Raw genomic sequence first — 14,401 nt, 5'->3', positions numbered from 1 at the left:
ACAAATCATAGCAATTAGAACAGATTTCTTTGTTACTACGTGTATTTTGGTACGTCTATTGGTTTTATCTAAAAAATGAGTAAATTATCAAATAATTTGATGATTTGTTTAGTCACGAAATTTAAAATCATGTGAGTAAGAGTTCTAATCTCACTTAAATTGCCCGTGTGTCTCGCTGATAATGAGGAAAAAAAGTGAAACGTGTCTAAAGCACAATTAATTATACAATAAATTCTCGAAATAACACGAAATAACACCCTTCAATCTATGTTTTTATGTTAAATAAGAACTCGAAAAACTTATTTTTAAAGAATATTCAATCGAGAAAATGTGGTAGATAAATTATATGAACAATTTAATTTAATGTAAACAATCTTTGAATCCTGGGGACCTTACGAATTGTCAAAATGCTCTAGATTCCACCACCTGATATTTTTAATCCACCTTGCTATAACAGAACAAGAAAGTCTGAAAGAACACTGAAACGAACACGTTGTAATACGTATTGCATACTTTTAGGGTATTATTCTAACCATTCTTTTTTCGCACGTGTTTGCACAAATACCATTGCGATGGTAATCACTTACCTGGAACAAATTTCTAAGCGCCAGGAGGTATGCAAATTGAAAACTATTATCAATCAAATGTTTATTTCACCGACAAGAGCTTTCAATGAATTACAGGAAAACGTTCTGCCGGAATATGCAATGTTGTTGTTGTTTGTATGGTTTAGAGAGGCTTTGGCTCCTGCGGAGTTCTTTCGCCTCTAACGGAATATGCAATTAAAATTCTCTAAAGCTTACACTACATAATAGTTAATTAGCTACACTAGACCATGCATACCATGCGCACTGAAATGCACATTTTGCTATACATATTGCATACTGTTATGCTTTTATTACTCCTAACTTCTTCACAGAAACAAACATACAACAAAGAACAATCATCTTATTTAAAAAAAATACTACAAATAATGGCACAAATTCACTGACATAAGAGAGAAAATAATATGCTCACAAACAGCTGCCTGCAAGGAAAACATACCCGCATGCCAATCGAACCAAGCTGCAAGAATTCACACCGAATCGACTTGTTGCACTGAGCTGCGATGCAAACGAATGCAATCTGCACAGTGCACACGTGCGCATAGCAGGTAGAACGGGGATCGATTGACAACCATACCACGGTTCGTTAGTGCCTGTACCTGTGTAATCGAGTGTGTGTGTATCGCTACCATGCAACAGGTTGCAGTCGATGGTGCAACAACAGTGCCCGCAAGTACCAGCGTAAGTGATACCACTTGTAACTGTAACGAAAAGTGACAAATTTACTTTAACTTATTTTGACCATTTTCCTTTCGACACGGTACAAGCATTTTACGTGAGCATAGTTTTAGACCACATCGCTCTTCCTTCACAAACCGCACCACAGTGCGTACGGTATTTACTATTCTAATTACACATATTAATTGTACCCTTAGCCTGCCTGCCGGTGTGTTTCAACGCATACTCGTTTTTGCGATCCTAATGCAATTCCTCGTTTTTGTGGTGTTTATACTTGCCCAGTGGAAGCCCCTTACCCCGTCGCATGCGCATACAATGGGGGAGGGGGGAGAAGAAGCTCCTACAGCAATTAGCTAATGATGCACTATTCGTGACGTTCTAGTGAAGTGGAAGCGCAAACATAAACAGCATGAGTACGAGCGTACTGCGCACAGTACGAATACCGCACGCGCGTACAGCATGCTTGCGGGGCTCGGATGGGTCGCGTAGGCAACACCACTCACACCGCACTGCATCATTGGTGGCAGGAGGAATGCTGGACCTATTTGCGTAGAAATGTAGCCATCTAGCCCGTTAGCCCGGCAGCAAAAACGGTAGCCACCACGAAACGGGAACGCGCCAATGAAGCGCACAGACGCATGCTGAAGCGTTGCTATCTTTTGAAGGGTACTCACTCATTGGTGAGTGTTCATATTTACGAAATAGCCATAAATGTAGCTGCATGAAGTGTGTTTGTATATCACGTCAATACGCGTTGCAAAAGGAGCTTTCTTGTATGTATGTATGCATGATTACTCAGTACTGACATGTTTACGCCAGCATTAATAAGGATCCATCACGGTTTATGCAGTTCGCTAACTGATTTTACGGTTTTTTGCACAGACACTGAACGCGGGCCAACTAGTTATTCGCATTCACTGTCTTTCCGCGTGCCGAGTGCCAAACAGAATGATAATGAAACGAAAGCAACGAGCCCACCCATCTATTGCGTCTCTAATCCAGCATGATTTCCCGTACTGTATCGTGATGGTCGCATACTCAATAACGGGTGGATGGAAACCCCCTAAATCATCCTCCCCCCACGTGGTCCAATGAGATGCATGCAGCAATGAAAAACAAACAGATGTTCCGAGCTGTGCCGAGGTTATGTTATGATTGAAAGCAATCCGGCTTCTCTTCATTCTTTCTTTTTTGCGATCTGCACAAAGCCCCGACAGCACAAAGCTCGTTGCGCTACTCGCTGTCAGTCGGTCAGCCAGCCAGTCAATCAAGGTGCGAACTCCGAGGGTGGGGGGGGGGGGAGGGGGGCACATACACGAAGCTAACGTGGACGTGAATAACTTTTCTAGCACGGTTGGCTCATTTCATTTCAAAATGCAAGCTGCATTCTTCCCATCCTCCAATCCGCTTTTATCATTGCGAGCGATCGCGATTCGCATCACCCAGCAGCAGTAGTAGCAGCCCCTGCAGGTGCTGTGTTTTGTCGAAACGCCGTTAAGATAAAATGCATATGATTAGAAGTGACAACAATATGGTCGATCCGGTGTCGATCCTCCAGCAGCAGCAGCACCACAACCCAGATTGCAAATGGCGCTTTTATTCGCACATTACTGCGCGCGGTGGTGGTCGGGTGGGGGTGTGTGCGCTGGTGCTATTGCCCCCCCCCGGGCTGATTGGTTGATGCGCGCCGAACATCGCGCAATGCTACGGCACACATCAATCCACCCCACCCTGGGGGCTGTTATTGTAATGCGAGTGGTCAATTTTACGATAATTATTATGGTGTGCACCACCTGCCGGTCCTTTCCCACACCATGTGTGTGTGTGTGTACGTGTGTGAGCTACTTCCGGGCTGGTTGGTGTGCGGCGTCGAAAAGCGTCCTCGCTTTTCTGCTTCACCGTTTGATTTGATTCGATTCACATAACCGCAGGGGAAAACATTTGTTTTATGCTCGGCTGCTCGGCTGCTATTCTGGCGGTGCCGTTGCCAATCAACGCGTAGCGTGGAACTGTTTGGCCAATTCTAGTAAAAAAAACACACGCACACACACACACCCATCCACCCATTGACATCAAGCTTTTGTCACTCGACCGACGTACCGGAGCGGTGGGGTGGTTCCGGGGTGCTCGAAGCGGAAATTAAATTTTCAAACCACCGAAATGGTGCCCGCGTGCGCTCGCCGGCGAAACGGAAAGGCGGAACACCACCAAGGATCAACATTAAAGGGTGAATGCACACATACTGGCCCGGGTGCGCTCGCTCGCCCACTGAAATGTGCACGCGCATCAAACGCGTTCGATTATTAATGTGGAGCTTGCCGGCTTCTAATGCTCAATGATCCGGTGAGCATCATTAACGGCGGTGTGTCCACCGCTCTTACGTACATGTGTGTGTGTGTGTGTGCACGGTTTATGTTGCTAGCCAAGGACCAAGCTCGTACGTTTTGCGGTGGGCGCATTTTACATTGTTTCAAGTACCATACATTACGCTAGCCCACTTGACGTCTGCTACTTGAGTTAATTACTCGTTGTTTGCTAACAGTGGGCGCATCCTTCCCCCGTCTCTTACTCTGTCTATCACTCTCTCCCTCCATTTGAGTTCGGCCATTTCGTGGGACGTTTGTGCTGTCCTCTGCGGTTTAAGGGAAGTGCACCACACCAATGAACGCAATGGCTTTTGTACGACAGTTCTTGAGTTTATTCAGTTCTTTAAAGCCTCACATTCGACACGTGAATTCATTTCATCTATCTATACAGTGCAGAAACTGTACCATTGGATCTACTTTCTTGCGTGTCTACCTCGCAGCAGTTGGACCACCGTCAGGGAATATCATCCTTGAAGGCAATCTTGGGAATGCGCTTGGACTCGTACAGCTTGAGGAATATGTTCAACGCCACCTTCAGATTCCACGACGACTCCTCCAGGCACCGTTTGCACCAGGCCCGATTCAATTGAGTGAGCTCCTTGAAGACGATCATTGCGTTCTCCCGATCGCTATCGTCACTTTGCATGGAAGTATCCTGCACGGGGAAAACGATTGAATCAACTGCACACTGTAAATTGAACAACCCTTCACTTACCATTCCATTTTCCGCCACCGGCGTCGCCTCGTTCCGCCCTCCGAACGCGTCATTGCCTTCCACTGTCATGCTGTACATGTGCAGCATATCGTTGTGGATCTTGTACTCGATCGCGTCGTGAAACAGGTTCGTGCCCATACCGCACGGCTGCAGGTACCAGGTGCGGGTGAACCCAATGTAGCTTACCTGCCCGAGCGCACTCACTTCGTCCTCGTGCATACGACCGTGCACCGTGATCATGACGCGCTCGGGCGTAAACACGGGCACATCGATACGGAACGAGCAGAAATCGAACTCCGTCTTGGGAAAGGACGTCAACACGTACCCGATACGCTCGTTGCCGACGATCAGCTTGGACACGGCCCGGTCCAGACTGTCCTTAAACTGCAGCAAATTACGGCTGTGCTGAGCGTAGCTGACCTGCCGGTCCAGCTGCGCATCCAGCTGCTGCCCCGACCGCTCGATGTCAAAGTCACACGTCATCGAGAACTGTGCCTTTGGGTGGTACAGCTCCTGCAGGTCACCGCGCTGGAACGAGTCGAACAGCGCGAAGTAGTGCTTCACGAACGATTCCGCAAACTTGTACGCTTCCGGTGTGCAGAGATAGTTCTGGCAGTAGGTGAAATTCCCGAGCAGCGTACGTCCATCCAGCTGCTGCAGCATACCGAAGTACTGCCTAACCTTCCGCACGTACTCCACGCTGGAGCGCATCGTGCCGCACAGTGGGTTATTGTCCAGGAATAGCTCCGTAATGTTGTTCCACGGAATGCCTTGCAGGTCCGAGATTTTCGAAAGCTAAACGAAAGGACACGGATTAGTACCAGCGGTACGGTGTGATTCAAATTTCAATAACGGTTCGTTTTGAAATGTTTCAAAGAAGGGTGTGTGTGAAATATTGCACCATAGCTAACTTTTCAAACGCACTGTACTAAAACTGTACTAAACGATGTAACGCTTCAAATATTTTGAGCGCAGCGGAAACTTACCGCATTGCAGCGCAGATCGAGCGATACCAGCTTGTAAAACTTGGACAAACTTTCCAGTGCGGCACAGTTTCGAAGATCATTGTTCCGCAGCCGCAGCACCAGACAGCTGTTGCCGTACTTCCGGGCAGCAAACTCCAGCATGTACGCGAGCGTGCTCGGGCTTTTCGCACAAAAGTCAACCACCTTGCACTCGTTCAGCTCGTCCTGCATCGAGCACAGGTCCAGGCAGCCCAGCTTGAACCGTTTGTTAACAAACCGTTCCAGCTTGCGCAGCGGCTGCACATCGGTGTCGCTCGCCTCGGCCACGTTCATCGCCAGCGCTAGCTTCAGCACGGTGTTGTACGCAGGGATCGGCAGTTTCAGCTTTTGCTTCACCAGAAACAGCAGCGCTTCGAAGCAGTTTTGCACGAGAAACTCGTCCTGCTTGGAGTAGGTTTTGTAGTAGCAGGGGTAGAACGCATGCTTGCCCAGCAGATGGAACAGCCCGTCCAGAATGTCCTGCTTGTTGCACACACCGTTGTGGTGCACCGTCACCTTATGCCAGTGGGGTGTTATGTTGTACTTTTGAAAGGCGCCCGGGTTCAGGTCCGCTTCCGTTATGACCGTCCCGGGGGAGGTTATTTCCACTTCCTCCTCTTCCTCCGCATCGTCACGCACCGCTTTGGTCGTGACGGTTTGGGTCAGGTTGGAGTCCTACGAGAAGAGATGAGGAAAACAAAAGGGATTACTCTATGTACGACATATTCCACCGATTCTCTAACGCATTCTTACCAGCTTTAACAGGTTCGGGAAAAAGCTGCGTATAATTTTCTCATAATCAGGCACATCGGTTAAGTTGTTCCCCTCCACGTACAGCTCCACCAGCGGAATGTCCTTCAGCAAACGGAGCGAGCTCGGATGTTTGATACGGTTGCCCCGCAGGTCCAAGCTGATCAGCTTCGTATCCTTTAGCGCGGCCAGCAGCGACATGTGGCTGATATCGTTGTTCGCGAGCCGCAACCGGGAAATGCACGCGTTACCGTCCATGGCCTGCGCAATCGCCGAACAGACCACCTCAAACTGGGCCCGATTGCCCAGGTACACGCAGAGCTCCCGCAACGAGGCATGCTCGGCAAAGCTGTCCAGGTTCAGCACCGCAATGTCACCGTACTGGGCCGCATTATCGCACCGCTCCTGTACCGCCTTCGTGATGGTTTGGCGCGGGAATATCTGCCCCGTGTGGAATCGGGCCGCCCCGAGCCGTACGCTGATTGGAAGCGTCATGCTGCCCGCCTTTAGCTGCAGGCCCTCCTCGAACATCTTCAACAGCACCTGGCTACACATTCGCAGCAGGAAAAAGTCGGCATTCGCGTGGCGCCGATACGCCACAGGGAAAAAATCACAGTACGAGTAGCTGCCGAACAGGGCTTCCAAAATTTTCTGCCTCGTGCAGCCGTTGCCGTGGTGCACTATCACCTGGTGCCACATGTCCGCTCGGTTCAGCAACGCCCGGTCTAGGGTGAGATTGGCCGCATTGTACACCGGGCCCGCCAGCTTCGGCTCCAGCACGATGTCCAGCTCGCCGGTGCACATTTTTAGCGACTGCGGCTTATCGCTGTGCACGTTGTAGAAACTGTTTTCATCGTGCTCCTGCGGTGTGGACTGTTCCGGAACTGCCGTGGCGGGGGCGATAGAAGCAGGCACAGTAGCAGCTTGGGGGCGTTTTACCCGCTCCTTGCTTTGCATTTCCTGCAGCATGTCCTTGATGCAGCTCTCGGTTTCATCGCTTTGCTGATCGGAATCATCTCCCGGTTCCGCCTTCACTAGAGGCGAGTTGTCTTCGTCCATTTCGTTCTATTTTCCTTAAACTAATACTATTGTCGACACAGAAGAACTCGATATTGCTACACCGGCATTTTTTTTACCTCCGACAACAACAAAATACGCTGAACCAAGCAAAAATGACAACTGTCTGTTGTTAGTGGCAGTGCTGCCAGATTGATAAATAATTATCATTGAAAAAGGATGATATTTATTTAAAAAAAAAGCATTCAAATCCTTTTCACGCATTTGCATTAATACTAGTGCTAATGAAAATTAAATAAACGCTGTTTAAATCTGATTGATTAGATTAAGAAACAACACAAAAATCGAACAACAGCACCAATATCTCACGGAGCACAGTGGTCGCGTGACATCCACGGAAAGCTGTGATGACCGAAAGCTTTCCCACAGTGGGTGTTTGTTGTTATTCGGATTTTCCTGATCAATACACTTTATTTCACAATCGCACGACGTTCTCCACTTATTGGAAAGTTGTGTAACTAAAACACAAAAGAAATGTTGTTCCTTAAAGTATCCAGGAGTGCAGTTACCTCCTGCCTGCGGTCACGCGCCCTCTCTACCGGCAGATTCAATTGGGCAGCCATCAAAACGGTACAGGAAAAGGTTGATCCGTACACGAAAATACACATTAATTGTGCGTACGAGCTGAAAATCGTTCCCTACGATCTGCTGGACTGTCCGGACTCAAACCTCCTGAAGGCAACGGTCAAGCAGGGCAGCAATGTGGACAGCTTGGCAGTGAAAATCACCGACAAAACTGTCACCATCACGAGCGACCCGAGCGCCGGTGGGTGCGAATGTATCTTGGAGGTGCCGATCAAGGCGGACCTGCAGATCCGCAACGACGGTAGCACCACCATCGCAAACCTGTACAGCGACGAAATCGACATCGTTGGCACTGGCAATATAGAGACACGCAGCCTTCGTTCCACAAACATCCAGCTCTGCAGCACTGCCGGCAATATTGCCTGCCAGGGGATCACGCTGGCGGAAAATGTAACGGCCACGACGGTGGGCAAGGGAAACATATTTCTGGACAAACTGCAGGGAGGATCGGTTAGTGCGACTACCGAGGCGGGCAACATTTCGGTCAATGCAAGCTACTCGAACCGAAGCACGTTCCAGACGCGGGACGGTGATATGGAGCTGAAAAGCATACACAAGGATTGTACCGTTCGATCGAACGGTGGCAAAAGTCTCACCATGAGTACGTGTGTCATTAATCGTGTGATTAGTTGTACAATAATTAAATATTTATCTCTTATTCCTACAGAGGGCTTCTACGGTACACTAAACGCAGACGTTGGAAGCGAAAACGTAACACTGCAACTATCGGAAATGGTCGGTACAAGCAATATCAAAGCAATGGCCACCAAAACGTTGCATCTAAATCTTGCCGAAACTGTGTACGATACGTCGTCGATCAAGGTGAAATCCACCCAGCTTACGCTCGACAGCTCGATGGACGACAAGGAACATCGACGAGACGGCAACAGTGCCGTGCTGGGCAAAGCCGAGGCAGAAAACACGTTACACGTCGAAACGAACGGGTCGGTGGTGGTGCGAAAAATGTCCTGGGCCGATAGCTTTTCCTTCAGCGGCATGAGTCAGATGGAGCAGCAGTAAAAAATCTGCATCGACATGCGCAACGTGTGTCCATTCTCAGGGCAGCATTTCAATGATGGTAGGCTTTAGTATATTTTAAATAACGCTGATACCTTCCTTCGACCTAGCGGTTGATGTTTTCTTTCTCACGAGAGAAATATCCACTCAGTCATTAAAGTAGCATACAGATATTTATGTACCAGATACGAAAGCATCACTCAGAATAAACATAGTGTTCCCCAGTTGCAACACCCATAACTGGCATTTTCCGGAGATGCTTTCCTTACGTTCCTTGCTATTTAAAATTGTAACAATCTGTAATTATGCCAAATTACAGGGCGATTATATTCACTTGCAAAACAAACCTTATACCCTACCTCACATGGAGCTTAACAGATACTGCAATTACTCTATCGACCAAACAACTTCCCCTCTTATGCACTGTCCCGACACACACACACACTCTCACCAGTATCGTGGCAAACCAGTCGGGTGAAAGAAATCCTCCCCGCACAGATCGGTACTACACTCAAACGCACCAGCCCGGCCACATTTGCATACGTTGCAGTGGCGGCGAAAAACTCTTCCTTCCGGGCACGGGCGACTTCCGTTGCCTTGCTGCCGTTCGATCGCATTCAGCAGGTCAAGGTCGTAGGAACAGATGCGCTGCGTTGAGTTTCCGATTGCCAAACAGTTGATGAAGCTCTCGCCGGCTCCCATCGTGCGCCGGTAACGCCCGCGTGGTGTTGCTGGTTTGAGGAAATTGGTATGTTCAATTTAAAGAGGTAGATAATTACAATCAGACCACTCTTACCACTCCTACTGCTGACGGTAAAGGAGAGCAACACAATTCCTACAATAATTGCTGCGAACTTCATCGCGTGAATGGTTGGGTTCGTTTGAGGGCGATTTGCAAGAACGGGCAAGATTAAGGCGGGAATGATAAGCAACTGCATTTAGCTGCATTTTCTAGGCTATCGCTATTCCCGATTCTCGTCTGTGTTGCTCTCAATTAAAGGTGATAGTAACGGATGAAATACTTTCTACTACGTTTCAAATCACGATTAAATGCTGCAACATTGATTCTTTTTATGCATTCCACGAAACGCGCAACAGTTACGCTCTTCATCCGTTCGATACAATCTTTATTACAGTTACAGCAGGGGGTTCGTTTTTATAGCCCAAATCCGACTACTTATGCGACTGCTGGCGTTTTCGAAATTAATTCCACCCCCTTCTAGCTTCTTGGCGGGATGCTGCGCACAAGGCGTTTCGGATGCAACAGATGAGGAGAATGGTCGTACGCATTTTTTTTATCGCCAAATAAGATTACAGTACGATGGACGCTATTGCGAAAAGAAATGCGTAGGTCATTTATCAACATTATTATACAGTTTATTCTCCGTTTATTCAATCTTTCTGAAAGACTTCAAATTCATGCAGCCCATGTTTAATCCAGTCAGGACGTTCGCCGTTAGCTGTATTTTACAATTACTCTTCCATAAGAGCAGATAAGTATATTTATGATAATTCTTGCTATGGCTATTCTGTTTCATTCCTGAGCAATTATTTTCATTTCCAAAATTCAAAAAACAAAGAAACAAAGAAAATAAATTATTTACCAGTTAGGTGTGGCTGAGCTATTGCTGAAGGTGTCCTATTTTCTTTGTTGCAACAGGACAGTAACAACAAATTCTGTATTTTTCCCTCTGGCTGGATTAAACAAAATATAGTAAATTCAATGTACAAACGTTCAATGTTGAACGGATAGATTAACAACGTGTACCAGCACAAAAGGATAATTCAACAGCGAAATGGCCAAGGACAGCCAAATCAAAACGCAACTCCTACCATATTCCTACATCTTTACATTGGAAGGCACTGAAACGACTACCTATCTAAGTCGAAGGGGTTTCTAGAAATTGTAATCCGATTGCAGCTCCTCCATCGTACAGGAGTTCAAGTTGGCGACCAACGCTTTCGTCAGCATGTTGCAATCGTTCGATACCAGCACAACCTGTGCGTCACCGGCAACCGTCTGCACCTGCAGCGCACAGTTTACGATGGAATCATCCGGCGACAGCAATGGCATCAGCTCGATTGTATCGTCCCACGGGTGCTGCCCCTTGACGCGTGCATCTTTGGCGCGCAGCATTTTGTGCAGGAATTTCACCACCGACACAATCTTCGAGGCTAGCTGCGGCTTTTTGTGCTTCACCGTGTCCAGCTCGTGCAGCACCTTGTACGGTATGATCACGATCGGTTGACGTCCTGCGAATGAAAAGGGGTTTTTTTTTTCAATTTCCATACAAAAGTTGGAATATGACTCCTCTTACCTTTGTATTTCTTCGAAAGAAAGCTCTGAAAGTCCTGATAATGCTCGATGAAAATGTTGGTGTCAATTACGCAGTAAAAGTAGCTAGAAAACGCACTCAGTCCCTCTTTGTATTTGGTCTTCAGGTCGGACATTGCTTTCTGCGAATCATTGTTCGTTTCCTTCTGCTTTTCAGCCTTTTTCGGCTGTTCGTTGGTCGATGGTTTTGAGTCGCTCGCCGATTTGTTTTGTACCCTTTTTGGTTCTGGTGAATAGTCAAACTCCATACAGTCCATACTATCGTTCGCTGGTATGGGCGGAGAAAGGAGTGCAGCCGGCTCGGGACTGTTCATTTCTACATCATCCACATCCATCTCATTGCTCTCTGCTACAGTAGATGTGCTTGTTGCAACACAAGCTGCCCCAGTACCAGTTGCAATACTGACAGGTTTAGTGGCTGCATGTGTTACAGCAGCAACGGGGATAGTGGCAGGGACGGTAGCAACACGAGTAACAGTAGATGTAGAGCTAGACTGTTTAAAGCTTGTTGATGGTAATGTTAGCTTTTTCTTCGGAGGGCTGTCCCCATTCGGAGCGGTACGTTTCCGCGGGACGCTTGTCACAGCCTTTGCCTTTTTTTGCTCCTCTACCTCCTGATGCAGGGCGGTACAAAGCTGCTCCAGTCTGGCCTGGGCCGATCCGGGCCGCGTACCGTACAGTTCCGCTCGCCATGCTGCTGGCAAACCATTTGCCTTTTTGTTTTTGGCCTTCACAATAGTTGACAGCGTTTTGTCCGCTTTTCTCGAGACGCTGGCAGTGTTGGGCAGTTTGCTAGGTATTGTCGCGATTCGCCCCGTCTTTGCTTCGTTGGCCACTTTCGTTTGTTTTGTGTCCAGTGCGGATGTCGTCACTGTTACCGGTGTGCCCGGTTTGGGTGATTGGAATGCAGGGCTTAAACGATGCGCTATTTTCGATTGCGGTGTTGCCGCTTTGAACGAGGGCCCATCGGAAGGCGAAGTTGCCTTCCAGCGGTCCGTCCCTTGCCATTCCGGTGATCTCATCCTTTTGGCCTCCCGCAGCGTTTCCGGCGTGGTGGGTGGTGCTTCTTTTCGTTTAGAGCTCATCTTTGTCGTGTGATACGTTCGGCACGCCGCATTACCATACGGAACAAGTGCTGCTATCTGATTAAGCGGGTGCGCTTGATTGTCAACTAAAAGAAGAGAAAAGCCGTTGATTGGTTAGAAAAATTGACCATCCAAATGAAAACACCATTCCTCGCTAACTACACCAACCAGCATGTTTTAGTGTATCCTTTGCATCTCCTTCTGCTTTCTGGACACAAAGTTTTTTGCACATGCGTAACCAGCGTAAACCAGCGTGTCTTCAGTGTGGGGCAATGGGTTTTCCTTTGAATAAAACACCACAGTAACACACATATCTTTATCACGCACAAGATGATGGTGCCATCTTTGCTTACCTATTTCGGGGACAATGCTGTGTACCACCACTATGGGGAAAACATCGAGATTTTTATGAAAATCTGAACTTTCCACACTTTTATTTGTACACAAAACGAAGACTTCTTGGCACTGACGAATGTAAACAATGCGCCGAACTGTCAAAACCAGTGTGGCCAGATTATTGTGGCAGATTTCGGTAGGAGCACCATTTTATCTGTAGTTTTCGGTAGGTTTTGGTAGATTTTCGCTGGATTATTTAGATTGATTAGATTATTTGGCTGAGTCTTATAGTTTAATAATTAAAACAAATTTAGATTTTTCCTTCAAACCCTACATATTAAAATCAGTTTTTCTGTTCACTCTGCCCACAGAGCAAGGCAAGCTTTTTGGTGGCCACTCTTCAAAAGCCCTCGTTCGAAAAGGACAATGTACTAAAAAACCGTCTCCAGCGAAGGAAAATCGCACCGATTTGGAGGGTATAGCGACGTTTTTTTTTTAAGTAGTGACGGTTTTTGGTGTTCCGAGCGAGGGCTTTTCAGGGTGGCTGCCAAAAAGTTCAGATTTAGGAAGGGAGCACCTAAATTTTAAGGCCGGGCTACATTGATCGTACTCCCACGTGTAATTTCGATTTTCACTAGCGCATCTGGCGGCGGCTGGTGGAAGCTTTTTTTGGTCGTCGAGGGAATGGTCGTGCCGGATCTCAAATTTAAGTTGTTTTTCCATCGTTTTTTGCCATGAAAATGGATGCAATGCTTATAGGACATGCGCATCTACCTTTTACAAAACTTTTCTTGTCCAAATTAGGTTAAAAACATGGAAAAATTACATATTTTCTAAAGCGGCTCCAAATTGTTTGGCAAAATGCTTCGGTCAGCCGCCGCCAGGTGCGCTAGTGAAAATTAAAATTACACCATAGAGTACGATCAATGTAGCCCGGCCTTTATCTGTACTTTTCGGTAGGAGTTTCAATTTGTATTGGTAGTTGTGAGTATGTTTTGAAGTGTTAAGTGGATTGAGGGGTGGGGGGGGGTGCAAATCTACACGAGAAAATACGGTCCTAAATGCCACAAATCCACTAAAAGACCACTAAACGGGTTCTAACAGACTCAAGCTCTCAACCTAAACGGAATATAGAAAGACTTCGTTTAGCAAACGGCAAACGACTCATGCATTCTAAACATAGCAAAAAGCTGGTGGCGTCATCTGTTGGTGGGACACCCAACCAGTAGAGCTTCTACACTTAGAGGAGAGCTTTCTCATTCCCTCTGCACTGTTGTATGGTTTCGCATTGAAGTTATGCATCGCTAGAACTAGAACGGCGATACGATTGTTTAAATACTAAACTCCCCACTGGTGCAAGAAAAACTGCCATGTATCAATTGTTGTGATAAGCTCCAGCCTGCAAGTTATGCTGTCAGATAGTACAAAAACAGTCGTGTCATTTTGCATCGAAAATCGTACAAAGTTGACATTTATTAGCTTTAAATTATTAAAATTTAATTATTTTGAACATCGAGTTATCTAGTTTCATAATTCTAAATTCTTAAAGACATTTCTCTTAATGTTAAAAATCAATTTGGTCAGATCAAACAATCCTAGCACAATTTTGGACTAGCACAACATTTGGAACACATAGTACAACAATTGGTACATGGAAGAGGTTTTGGAAAACGGCTATAACTTTTGTAAAAAGTGTGTGTTACAAAATGCAAAATCAATAATGGAGCTAAGATATTTGTCTATCTCCTTCACCTTTGTTTATGAAATTTTATTCTGTAGTTTTGTCACAATTCTTGTTTTAGTCCAAATGCTGTACAAACTCATCCATAGTTCGTGCACCTATCCTAT

At 46.7% G+C, this 14,401-nt stretch overlaps 4 protein-coding genes across 4 annotated transcripts; 1 reads left to right on the top strand and 3 right to left on the bottom strand.

The window, feature by feature from the left end:
• Nucleotides 1-3,958: 3,958 nt before the first annotated feature.
• LOC120951684 (nuclear RNA export factor 2) lies at nucleotides 3,959-7,280 on the bottom strand. The gene is made up of 4 exons (XM_040370512.2): nucleotides 6,122-7,280; nucleotides 5,351-6,043; nucleotides 4,365-5,159; nucleotides 3,959-4,304 (listed from the first exon to the last, which is right to left on the bottom strand). Exons 1-4 carry the CDS (start codon nucleotides 7,175-7,177, stop codon nucleotides 4,104-4,106), a joined length of 2,745 nt encoding a protein of 914 aa, XP_040226446.2. The 5' UTR covers nucleotides 7,178-7,280; the 3' UTR covers nucleotides 3,959-4,103.
• Nucleotides 7,281-7,566: 286 nt separating this feature from the next.
• On the top strand, nucleotides 7,567-9,052 carry LOC120950029 (uncharacterized). The gene is made up of 2 exons (XM_040367753.2): nucleotides 7,567-8,381; nucleotides 8,448-9,052. Exons 1-2 carry the CDS (start codon nucleotides 7,670-7,672, stop codon nucleotides 8,798-8,800), a joined length of 1,065 nt encoding a protein of 354 aa, XP_040223687.2. The 5' UTR covers nucleotides 7,567-7,669; the 3' UTR covers nucleotides 8,801-9,052.
• Nucleotides 8,952-10,066, bottom strand: LOC120950030 (uncharacterized). The gene is made up of 2 exons (XM_040367754.2): nucleotides 9,594-10,066; nucleotides 8,952-9,528 (listed from the first exon to the last, which is right to left on the bottom strand). Exons 1-2 carry the CDS (start codon nucleotides 9,733-9,735, stop codon nucleotides 9,245-9,247), a joined length of 426 nt encoding a protein of 141 aa, XP_040223688.2. The 5' UTR covers nucleotides 9,736-10,066; the 3' UTR covers nucleotides 8,952-9,244.
• An 83-nt stretch (nucleotides 10,067-10,149) lies between these two features.
• On the bottom strand, nucleotides 10,150-12,726 carry LOC120950028 (uncharacterized). The gene is made up of 4 exons (XM_040367750.2): nucleotides 12,571-12,726; nucleotides 12,386-12,499; nucleotides 11,116-12,303; nucleotides 10,150-11,050 (listed from the first exon to the last, which is right to left on the bottom strand). The coding sequence occupies exons 2-4, from the start codon at nucleotides 12,447-12,449 to the stop codon at nucleotides 10,695-10,697; spliced, it is 1,608 nt and encodes a 535-aa protein (XP_040223684.2). The 5' UTR covers nucleotides 12,450-12,499; nucleotides 12,571-12,726; the 3' UTR covers nucleotides 10,150-10,694.
• Nucleotides 12,727-14,401: the final 1,675 nt, after the last annotated feature.

Source organism: Anopheles coluzzii, chromosome 2, assembly GCF_943734685.1.
Source record: "Anopheles coluzzii chromosome 2, AcolN3, whole genome shotgun sequence".
Classification (NCBI taxonomy): domain Eukaryota; kingdom Metazoa; phylum Arthropoda; class Insecta; order Diptera; family Culicidae; genus Anopheles; species Anopheles coluzzii.
This window is presented reverse-complemented; position numbering and strand designations above follow the sequence as displayed.